This window comes from Pholcus phalangioides, unplaced genomic scaffold, assembly GCF_987345545.1.
Source record: "Pholcus phalangioides strain wild (caught in Gottingen) unplaced genomic scaffold, Ppha-v1.0 ptg000042l_1, whole genome shotgun sequence".
Taxonomy (NCBI): domain Eukaryota; kingdom Metazoa; phylum Arthropoda; class Arachnida; order Araneae; family Pholcidae; genus Pholcus; species Pholcus phalangioides.
The window spans coordinates 22,104,800-22,116,800 of NW_028301628.1; the positions used below are offsets into that span (position 1 = coordinate 22,104,800).

Genomic DNA, 12,001 nt, shown 5'->3' on the forward strand with positions numbered 1-12,001 from the left:
TATGCTATTTTTTTCAAGTAGGCTGTTACTGTTGTAGTTCTTGAACGAAAATTACATGCAGTGGCATAGAGATTTCCGCAAAGCTTTGGCATGTAAGAAGTGCTATGAAAACTCCCCCCCCCCCCCATCATATCACTGAGTGGGGCTTACACATCCTATTACCTTAATTATGGTACTTTTCAGAACCGTATAGAGAAATAAACATTTACGCAATACATAATGAAAAAGTAACAATTAAACATATAATGCAAAAATATGAATTAACCTGAATTTCTCCTTCCCACCAACCACTGGGGCTCTTTTTTCTAACCTGCACCAGCTGTCCTTTCTCAAGAGTCAGCTGCTCTGGACCTGTTGCATGGTAAGGAGCCAAAACAACAACAATCTCAGCTTTCTTTAAAGTTTTTGAACCCTGAAATAAAATGTGGTTGATGAATATGGCTTTAAATACATTTTTTTATTCACACAATCAAAACTTAATATTAAACTAAATATACTAATTTAATGCCATTATTATGAATACACAATAAATCAAGGTTTCAACCCTAAAAAATATTTTGGGAGCATTTTCGTTTGAGTTTTGCCAAAACCTTTTTTTAAATTACATAGGATTAGAGAGAAAGAGGAATATATAATTAACCCCTTAGCGGTTTATTCCAAATATAGATCACTTTTTCACAAATAAAATCTTCTCCAAGTTCCTTAACCAATTTGCATCCATAAGAAAAAGAAATTAGCAAAAAAAAAAACATTCTTTACTGTTGAGCACAGAATAATCAGCTTTTACAGTATGTAAAATCCTGTTTTCTTATCTATGCACTGTGATACAAGACACATGAGAAATTTACAGAGATGTAATAGAATTAAAATTGTATGACATTTTTTTTTCAAATTGTTTTATGATCAAATGTTTTTAATTCACTTGGATATACAAGAAAAAAAAACTGAACATACAAAACAGTTTCATTCCAGCAGTACATATAGATTGAAGTAAGACAATATTTGTAGAAATTATAATATATTAATTAACATTAGCAGCAAAGCAAAACTCAGCACATTAATTGATTCGCAAGCAGAAATTTTGTACAATCAAGAAATTGGCAAAACTTTTTTTCTACATTGCATGACAGTGTTTAATTAACTGCACGGTAGACATGCCCACTTAAATGCATTAGGCATAACTAAATGAAACGAACAGATGCCATTAGTGGAAAAATTTATCAATATGCTGATTTTAATGAAAATTTATCATTTGCTTCACTTTCAGGGCATTGCATTTTATTTTGACATTTCATTTCTACACTAGGCATTACCAATTGAATATTCATGAACATAAAATTATGATTTTTTTTCTTTTTTACAGTAGATTTGGCTGATAGCACAGGGTTGGGGGGGGGGGGGGGAAATAAGGGAAGGGGATGCCCCTCCCCCAGTGCCAAAGGCGGAGCAGACTGATCTAATGTATGTGAGTATATGTGAATTGACATGATCATTATCATGCCCTCTCCCAGCAATTGTCATTGTACATCCCTGACTTTTGAGTCTATCTCCGCCTATAATTGATAGACTGCATTTCTTATCTCCATAAAATTTTTTGCAGTAAACTGAACTCTGAATGCTATATTCCAGCATTTAATCCAAATTTGTCTCATCTAAATGCTTAAATTTTTGAACAGATTCAGTTTTGACAATTGTCAGGTATTAGTTCTGCAAGCTCATTTTCACGATTAAATAATTGGAATTGAAACCCTGTATCAAATTGCCACGGTGCCGTTTTTTTTACAATTTTTCAGAATGCAGCTATAGCAAAAATCAGTCGAGATCAGATGAAGCAAAGGAGGCCTGTATATGATTTAAAGCATCTGATAGCATTCACACTGTTACTTCAGAGTTTTATAGCATTCAGACGTGCCAACTTTTGGAATCCAGAAATCCGGAGATTCCCCCCTACCCTCCCGCATTCATAGACACAATAAAAAAAATTCACAAAAAAGTTTTTCGAAAAAACATTTTTTTAAATCAATTAAGTTAAAACTTCCATTCCCCCCCCCCCTCCTCAAGGCAGGTTCTGCATTGCCCCTGAGCAGAATATAATTCCATGTCAGTCTTTCCATGCAAAATAGAGAAATCACATCCATATATTGTTCATAAGACATAAGTGTTTCCTTTCGTGGATGTTATCAGTGATTGATAATCTCGGGTATATGATTCTTAAAAGCTTTATATAGCTTAAAGTTTTATATTTTCTTTCTGAAGACGAATCGACTTAATCAGAGGAAACAATTTAAAAACTTCAAAATACAAAGTTGCTGACGAAAAAAACTTGTGTTTACCACATGGCTGTTATGGAATGCAATAACGATTACACAGGAATTTCGGCAACGAAGGTCATGCCCCTGATAAATGATTGCAGATAAACGCTACATAAACAAAGTCACATCTTCGCCAGTTGCTTAAATGTGGTCACCAAGACTTTTTTTACGGCTGCTCGATGGAAATGACCACGGATGTCCTCTACGAGTGTTTTCCCTAACGACGTCACGACAACGTGAAAGCTTGCGTAAAATCTAATTTTCTGCCCAAATCTGGAGAGCAAATTTTTAGAGTGATAGTCCTTTGAAAAGCTATATTTGAAAATGAGCATAATTAATGAGAATTATTTATCATAGAAAGTAGCATGATTAAAAAATGATGCACGTCTGGCATTTTATCATGTAAAAAAAATTCACCAAAGCAAAGCATCTTGTGAAACTGCAGTCTGAAGAACAAAAATGTAGCAATTGTAACTGGGCGAATAAAAGGGGGAAAAAAAAACAAAGAGCAAGTTGAAGTTCATGCTTTCAAATTTCAAACACTTAGTTTGCAAATATGCAGAAATTAAAAAAATGAATATATAATGCCGTGCTTTCTGGCAAATCCAAAATAGAGGAAAAATGATAAAACGTAAAATTCAGACTTATTACCTTTGGTCTGGGACTGCTCATTGCCGAGCTTGAACACTACATTAATAGTTGGAAAATTATTGAATTACTGAAACTTGGTGAATAAAATTACGGAAAAAATTTAAGTGATGAATAATCACTTGCAAATTTACAAGGCACATTAATTAAAAAATTATGTGGATCAGATTTGATGTGGAAAAGAAATACAGTATATTATCAAGATAGAAACATAAAAGGTAATTTTGAGTGTGCATACATAATTCCAAATTAGTTATGTGTAAGAGGAAATAACAAGGCACTTTTGATTAAAAATATTTTTTTCAAAGTATGAAAAAAAAATTAATCTATCTTTCTAATCTACTGCTATTATTCTTAATCTCCCCATTATTCTTACAAAGATGAATAGTTCTTCTAATCACATTCCCAAACAACTGATAGTAGTTTAAATTAAACACTGAAATAAATTAATCTTGCACAAAAAATAAACTTGAGAGCTGTTTTTTTTTAGACATTGTACTTGAATTCTAACATGCTTCATAATATGCAAAAAGGAAAATGTTTCTTCAATTAATAAAAAAGATATTGATATATATATTTCTTAAATATATTTTCACATTCTATTTTTAGAACAGCAAAATGTTGTTTCAAGTAATATTAATTTGGCTGTAATCTATAAAATAAATCACACACACCCAACTAATTTAAATTCTATTTATTAAACCAAACTTCCAATTTGGTATTTCAAAACATTGGAATATGTGAACAGAGTTTAGGCCAATGCTTGAAGTTATCATGTTAAAGATAAGGATTATCATAACTGTTTTATATCTTAACCGTTTAAAGGCCAAACTATGAACAGTTATTTATTTTCGAAATTTGGAATTCGAGGTTTTTTACATGCCTAAACAAAGATCAACTTTGTAATTTAAGAAAAAAATTCTTTATTTTTCACGTTATAAATAATCATCAGAATTCACATTCACATTGTTCCATTTATTGAACATTGCGAATGTGTGTGAATGAACATTATGTTATGAAATTATGTTGTGAATGTTTCTGCTTTCACATCTCCACTTGGGGAGAGGTGAAAGCGGAAACTGGTATCATCTATATTCTGATGATTATTTATTTTGGGATTATATTGGTAGCATTTATATAGTTTTTTTTGGTAAACCACACACCGTCCTTGTGTCGCAGATACAATATAATGCCCATTAGATGACTGCTTCTTTTTTCCGGTGACAATGTGGACTTCGGTGAATGGTTACCCTCTTCTTTGTTGTTGGAATTGTTTATTGTCACTTATTTTCAGAATTCCAAATGTGAAATATGATCTGCTTCTCACAACTCTGAGTGAATTATCCACATGCTATAATAGTCGTATTCAAGGCATTGATAAATAAGTTCCACCACCATTGTTTGTTTCTCAGAGTTGGTCTGTAACTTGTGAGAAGTTTGTTTATCACATTAACACCATATAACTTCATTATACATTTTTAAGACGTTAGGCTGAGGTACGTTGATCCTGCTTTTGTGAGCATATAAGTACCCTTTCATGGATCCCAATTGTTCATGGGTGTAACAGTTTGAAGCAACAGTTACCACAGCATTGTCGTTCCAGCTGCTTATATATATTATATACGGATCCATCAGACTAGAAATCAAACACTCCCCTAGAATGTTTCACAAGTTCTTTTTTGGATTTTAGAGGGCAATGAGACCTGTACATTGTTCTCGAATTGTCTCAGTGGCACGAATTCCCATATTTGAGAGTTCTGAAATAAAATCATATGATGTAAAAAAGTTATCAAAATACAATTCATGCTGTGAACTATCTTGAATAACAGATAATAATCCATTGACGACCCTGGATCCCAACTGTAAAAAAAAGGGTCAAGGTTTTATCAGAATATATTTTTATAGCATAGGGGTATTTTAGTTTGATGAACATAACATCCATATTTTGAATCTGAACTGAATCAGTTTCCCCTCTGATGAACATTTTGCAAGAGTGCTGAACTATGAACCATAATAAGGAATCATAAATTCATCAATGCTCAATTTTCCATGCCATATTCCAAACTGCAGTAGATTTTTGGAAATTTCTCTATAGATGGACAAGTTTGTCCATTCCAAGTTTGTCATCATTTTTCAGTTGATTATTATCGACCAAGTGAAAATACCTCTTTATTTTTCTGAATCAGTTGCGGGACATGGCACTTGAAACAATGGAGACAGATGTATCCTCTGCTGTGATCCAGTATAAATTTTCAGTAGGAACACAATGATTTCCGCTCAGAAGTAAGAGTCAGAAAAATTGCAAAATGCCATTGGATTCAACATAAATTTTCTCTATGTTCTGCATTGCATAAAGTTGAGTCATGCTTGCCAAATGTTCAATGTAGGTGAGAGGCATAATCTTAAAAAATAATTGTATGGATGAGAGATGTGCTTAGATTGGTAAACCTTTTTCCAATGGAATCCACAGCCGTAGATTTGATCGGATTCTTGAAAGAACTTTTTTCATCCCATGCAATAATTTTTTAGGATTGCTCAAAGCCTTGAGCAAGAGTGTTGCACTTAAGTTTTGCTCCTGTTTCTGCCTCGCATCTTTTGAGGAATACGCTTCGGAAGTTTCTAACACCTCATCCTTGTTGTTGCAAAATATATCTAATATTCCACATAAATCAGCTGGAACTGTTGTCACTAGATCGTTTTCAGCAATATCCTCTTCCTCCATGATGTTCCCAGGTTCATCAGCACGTAATTGGCATATATCTATGTCCTCTAATTCAGAATCTGAAAGAACTTCTAAATATGCTACAGCTTCTTCTAATGTGAGATATCTTTTTGACATGTTTACACACAGCTGAACATAACAAGACTATCTACAATTGCTGATCTTGGTTTGACTAGTCTGCGGTTCGCAAAAACATGCATTTCTAAGAAAGCAAGAATAGAAAAGTATTCACCCAATATTAACAATCCACCCCCCCCCCCCCAGAAAGCACATTCCTCTGTGTCATATTACCCAGAATTCAGCCTATACAGAATTCAGCCCGTGATTTGAAAGGGAAAATCAAAGCAGCACACTCTGCATATTGGATATCACTAGAATCCTGCTGTCTTGAAAGGCCAATATTCCATAAATGGAACATGCATTTTTGAACACATGTAACTTCTTCACAGAAACTAATTGATGTACTTTGATTGATATATTAAGTGGTAGAAACCCACAAAATAATTTTCAGTTTACTTCATAATTGAAATTTTGGCAAATTTAAATCGAAATGGTGGGAAAAAATACCCAAAAAAATGTCAAATTTTACAATTCTGTCAAAAAAAGTTTATATTACCCTGAAGTTTCCGAATTTATTTCAAAAAATACTTTGAACTTCTTTCTATATACATTAAAAAACCGGAAATGTTTGAATCAATTTTGATCCGATTTTTGCAAATAAAAACTGTTCCACTCAATGGAACATTGGCCTTTAAACGGTTAAAGAGCTGGGTAATGCTTGAAAATCTACTGTAGGAACGAGCATGTCTAGACTGGGACACAGACACATAATGATTTTTAAATACTGTAGTCTAGATAGATAGATTTTCAAAATAACAAAAAAATAGAAGAAAAGATGTTTTACCTCAGAAACACTGAATGTTAAAGGTGATTCACTCTTGACTTCAGGTTCTTGTGCGGGCACAGACTGATATATACAAAAAAATAGTGAGCAATTGATGTATCAATTCAATAGGATTTAAGCATACATGAAAATATTAATGACAAAACATTAAATCTCGGGGGGGGGGGAAATAAACATGTGTTAATAACACTTACTGGCGTTTCATGTAGTTCTAGCTTCCGAACATAATTGCTGGGGAATATTCCAGTTCGTTCATTATCAATTGATCCTGTCCACCATTCACCTTCTTTCTTTGTGACACAGATTGTCTCTCCGGGATGGAAGCAGAGGTCACCTGGTTCTTGAGACTGATACGCATATGTGGCAATGTAATATTCTGCAGCACCATCTTCAATTATAGAAAGAAAAAAACATTGAAAAACAAGTTTCAAAAAAAGTAAATCAGAAATTTTCTACATGATTACAATTAAAATAAACCAATTATATGATAATTAATGAGTATATTCTATGCATTAACCACAACATATATTTTATAAAAACATTTTTAAAAACAATTCTTCCCCTGTTGAGTTGTGTGTATTATATCAATAAAAAAGATTAATGAACTCAAATTGGGCTTCACAGATAAAAAAGAAACAAGTTATTCTTGTAACAAATATAGTCTTCTGAACACAAATATTGTTTTTTTTCAATTACCCAAACAAGCATTTGGGTGATACAGGTAAAGGATTGAAAGTAGTTTTGCTTGCAACAGAACTGCTTTCTGCAATCTCTTCAATCTTTGCAGATACAATTTATTCAGAGGAAGCTGTTGACTCAGCCTAAAATTTCATATGGCCAATAAGCTTTTCCACATCTTGCATTTATGCTCATTAGTCGCATACTGCAAGCGGGCTAACAGGGTTTTCAGCAAGTATTCCCTAGCTGCTGTGGTGGTTGAGTGATGGACTCGCATTGTGAGGACCCGGGTTCAAACCCCACCGTCGCCATGGTGTTGGTCCGCTGAAGTTGGTTTTCTGTGGTTCCCAACTTTGAGGAGCTAATGCGAGCCGATCTGCCTTTAAAAAGTCTCATCACAGAGAACAACAGGCATACAATAATACAATCTCCAATCATTACACTTCAGTCATGGTTGGAAAAGTTGATGGCTGCACTACACATAACAAGCATTACACAGAAACAAACTTTACGTTAGGTTCCCCGACACGGACACGCATTCCAACATGTACCAATTCGTTAGAAATTCAGCCGAGGAATATGGACGAGGTGTATGTCTGGTTTAGTAATAGCAAACAACCCCTTCCCTGATTCAGATTATTTGCATTCATTCCTACAGATTACTAAGTATTAACAATTCTCTCAGCATATCAATAGTGCAATAAAAAGGTACTTATGATTACTCACTTTCTGAAAACATTTCAGCTGATTCACCAACGTTATTGAATGAATTTTCGAAGGCACTAAAAATAAAGTGAAATATGGGAAAATATTAAACTTTAAAAAATAAAAACAGACATTAATCGTATATCCAGTATAAATTATCTCAGACGTCAATATAATGCTAAATAAGCATACACAGAACCTAGATCATTCGGCCCATGTTTATCTTGAACTCTATTGTTAACTAACATTGGTTTCTTCATTGAATTTTTTTTTTTTTTTTATGATGAAATAATCAAATTTTAAATTCCCTTACTAAAAAAACAAAGTAGTTCATGGTGGCTTTAGAGACTTTACAAGTCTGATTATAATAAAGACTATACTTTAGTGTTTGCTTTGAGGCATTGTTCACGTGAAAAAAGCAGCAAGAACATCAGAAATAATGTTGCTAAAATTACTTTATGGTACATCTACAAAGCAAATATTGATCAAAATGTCTATTCATCAGTTGAATGTATGAATGATAGCCACTGTGGTGGTTGGGTGGTTATAGTGACGAACTCGCATAGCGAGGATCCGGGTTCAAAGCCTACCGTTGCCACAGTGGTGGTCGGCTGAAGTTTGTTTACTGCGGTTCCCAACTTCGAGGCGCGAATGCGAGCCAATCTCCCGTTAAAAAGTCTTGCCGCAGAGAGCAACAAGCCTACATTACAATTATTCATTCATTACACTTCACTCACTATGATTTGAGAAAAAACTCATAGTTTAAAAAAAAAATTGATTGCATATGGCAGCACTATACATAACAAGCATTACACAGAAACAAACTTCACGGAAGGTTCACTATAGTTACACACACATTGCAACATGTACCAATTCGTTAGAAGTTCCGCAAGAGGAATATGGATGAGGTGCATGTTTAGTTTAGTAGTAAACTGTATGACACAAAAATTTGATATTTTTAAGTACATTGACTGTAATTAGTATAGGCAATACTGGACTTTTAAACTGATTCGTTAGCTGGATATTTCCATTTTCTGATATAGGCTTGTCCCAATTATGTCAGGTAATCAAAAATTTCTACTGTATTATGATTTTAAAAGTTGATTGTAATTAAAATTAATTATAATTTTTACAAACGAGTACATTACATTTTTTATTTTTAATAAGACAGCACTTTCAATAGTGAGATAATAAACCATTGGTTAGTTTGCTGGGTGATGCAGACTCTAGTGAAAATATAAACATTTTTCATAGTTCTCATATATTTGAACATTTTATTTTCATTACTGGAAATTTTTTTTTTATCAAAACCAGTAAAATATTCAAGATACTAATATATAACTATTCAAGGTAGAGCCTTTAAAACTGTGGCATATTTTCATCACCCTGCACATTCAAAATGAGATTATAAAAATACTTGCATGCAGAATTAAAAGAGAGGACTCACTTGTCATTCATTTTCATTGGTCCGGAAATCAGTTTCACATAAGACTTAGGAAACCAGCCACACTGAAAAAGGTATACATTTTTTACATAACAAAGATGTTATAAGTTTCTAATACATAAACGAGAAGTAAAAAATTTTTGGCGGAGCCCCGTAGGCCAATTTTTTAATTATTCATCAAAGTTGCCAATTTATTTTTACTATTTAAAAATATTTATAATTATTTTTTTAAATTTTACTGTTTTTTAATTTTTCTCAAGCGGCCACGGAGCCCTTGGGGCTTCGCGGAACACCAGTTGAGAACCGCTGACTTACAGTATCTAGGTCTAATCTTTCATTTGTATCCATCTAAATACCCTTTATTACAAATATCATTTGTGTGCAATTGAATAATTTTAATTTCATTATAATTTCACTTCCAAGTTTATCTGAGGAAAATCTGTTTCGTCTTTGCCAACAATAAGTTGAGAAATACTGATCTAACAAAATGGTCAGGATAAATAGTTTTTAAACTTCACAAACCTTTTCTTGAAACTCTCCATACCACCACATATCTTGTTGCTCTTTGACTGTTATAACATCACCCTTGTTAAAACTCAAATGGTTCTCTTTTTTAGCTTTCCATGGAAAGAGAGCTTGGGCTTGCAGATCTTCGGGCAAAGCTTGGCTCTATAGAAATAACATACACGATAATCAGATGATCTAAAGACAGGTAGCATACATACATTAGACTTAAAGATATCGCAACAACAGCCAATGCTCGTTTTTACAAACTTGTGTGGACTTGACAATTATTAAAATAGAGAGTTCCTAAATGGGATAGATGAAAAAAGTGCAGGAAATAAAAAAATTAGTTAGTTTTCAACATTTATTTATGATTTTCAATAAAATCACTGGCTTTTGTTTGCTTCATCACAACATTTTTGTAAATATAAGATTACATAGAATTGGTAAATGATAGCATTTCATTCGAATCTCGCTTCTCTGAAATATTTTCAGGGTAGTGGAACACACAGCTGGAATCACTTGCCGCAGAAACTATTTTTTGCTAATCTTTGATTGAAGAACTCTAATTTTTGGAATCCTGTACTTTTTGGCAATTTCTATCTTTGTAAGAGTTCGCACAAATTTTAATTTATTTCAAAATATTATAATTCACTCAAAGTCAAGCAGAACCTTTTCCATTTTGTGTACATAGCAATTTTCAAACAGGAAGTTAGACAAAGAGCAGTTCGCTGAAACAGAGTTTGATCGACTTGGAAATGGTCTTACGAACATGTGCTAATGCAGCAGCTGTCAAAACCTTTTGACTTGCAGAGAAAGTTTTCATTTATAATTTCAATGGCTAAGTCCCATGGAACACTGTTTTTTAAATTATTATTCATCAAATTTACTGATTCATTTTATTTTCCTGGAGTGTCCATGGTGCCCCTTTGCAGGGCCCTCTGACTCACTGCATTTTTATAAATGTCATACCAGGGTACAAAAAAATAATGATTTTTTTAAATTTAAATCTGATTTTTTTTTATAAAAATTATCTGACTGCTTATCAATTAAAACAAATCTTGTTAATCATTAAGAATGCATGTTTTCATATCACCTAACTGCTTTTTTGCCCAATTGCTCAAAATTAATTAAGCATTAATGAATAAACTACAAACGAACTATAAGCAAAAAATATGAACACCAAAAATCTGTGTTTATGTAACATGAAAGGTCATTAAGCCCAAATTAACTTCATTGATTAACTTTTGTAGAAAAAAGTGCTTTTATATATTCATGATGCCCCCCCCCCCCATTAAAGTGAATGAGTGTGGTGGCAACTCAGTATCATACATCTCTGCTGCAGGTATCTCAATTCACTTGATGTACAACCAAAGGGCCATTCAGCATCAACTAAATAAAATAAATTCTATTGGCAGGATTGCTTCTTGCACAATGAATGGGTGTGCTTCCAACTTCCGTGGTGTTGCTTAATAGTTCACATATTTTTATTATGTCACAGATTTAACGAGTTTGGTAAAAAAAAGAGAAAACTCAAAATTTTAATACAAAAAGTAAAATCAAAAGCCCAATAATATCTATGTTGGTACAAGATCTATTATTATTTTGAATCAGGAATTAGGGCAAGGCTTTATACAAAAAATTATTCCTCAGCTTTTTAATCAGGGGAACCCTATGCCACATTGCAATGCATTGAAAATAGTGCAGTTTAGGTAAGTTTAGCTCCCTATATTTTTCTGTAATGTTTTTTATTCATAAAATCTAGAAATAGAGCAGCTTTCTTTCTACACTGTATCTAGGATTTAAGTTCAAGTCTATATTTACCTAATAAAGATCTCCCATACTTCTTTTAATTACAAACTTTATCAGTAACATGCAAACCATACCAGGTTACATTTACTTCAATATCATTAAATTTATGTAAAGAAAAAACAAAATTTAAATTTTGTGATTTAAATCAATGATTTTTTTTTAAAAATCAAGTGATTTAAATCGTGATTTTAATCATGATTTGATTGAGGGGGTTGATGTGTAGTTAAAAATAAATATTTCTACCTGATATTTATGAAAGATTTTGGAAGCTG

General features: G+C 32.8%; 1 protein-coding gene across 2 annotated transcripts in view; it reads right to left on the reverse strand.

Annotated features, from left to right (window-relative positions):
* LOC149064663 (intersectin-1-like) overlaps nt 1-12,001 on the reverse strand; it is a 72,923-nt gene that overhangs the window by 35,910 nt on the left and 25,012 nt on the right. Inside the window, exons 20-26 of one of the 2 annotated variants that reach the window (XM_089255386.1) lie at nt 9,936-10,082; nt 9,417-9,478; nt 7,991-8,046; nt 6,781-6,974; nt 6,587-6,649; nt 2,964-2,999; nt 266-412 (exon numbers count right to left, since the gene is read on the reverse strand). In XM_089255386.1, the coding sequence (XP_089111512.1) occupies nt 266-412; nt 2,964-2,999; nt 6,587-6,649; nt 6,781-6,974; nt 7,991-8,046; nt 9,417-9,478; nt 9,936-10,082 (705 nt within the window). The remainder of the gene's footprint in view (nt 1-265; nt 413-2,963; nt 3,000-6,586; nt 6,650-6,780; nt 6,975-7,990; nt 8,047-9,416; nt 9,479-9,935; nt 10,083-12,001) is intronic. The other variant, XM_089255387.1, reaches the window with a different exon arrangement.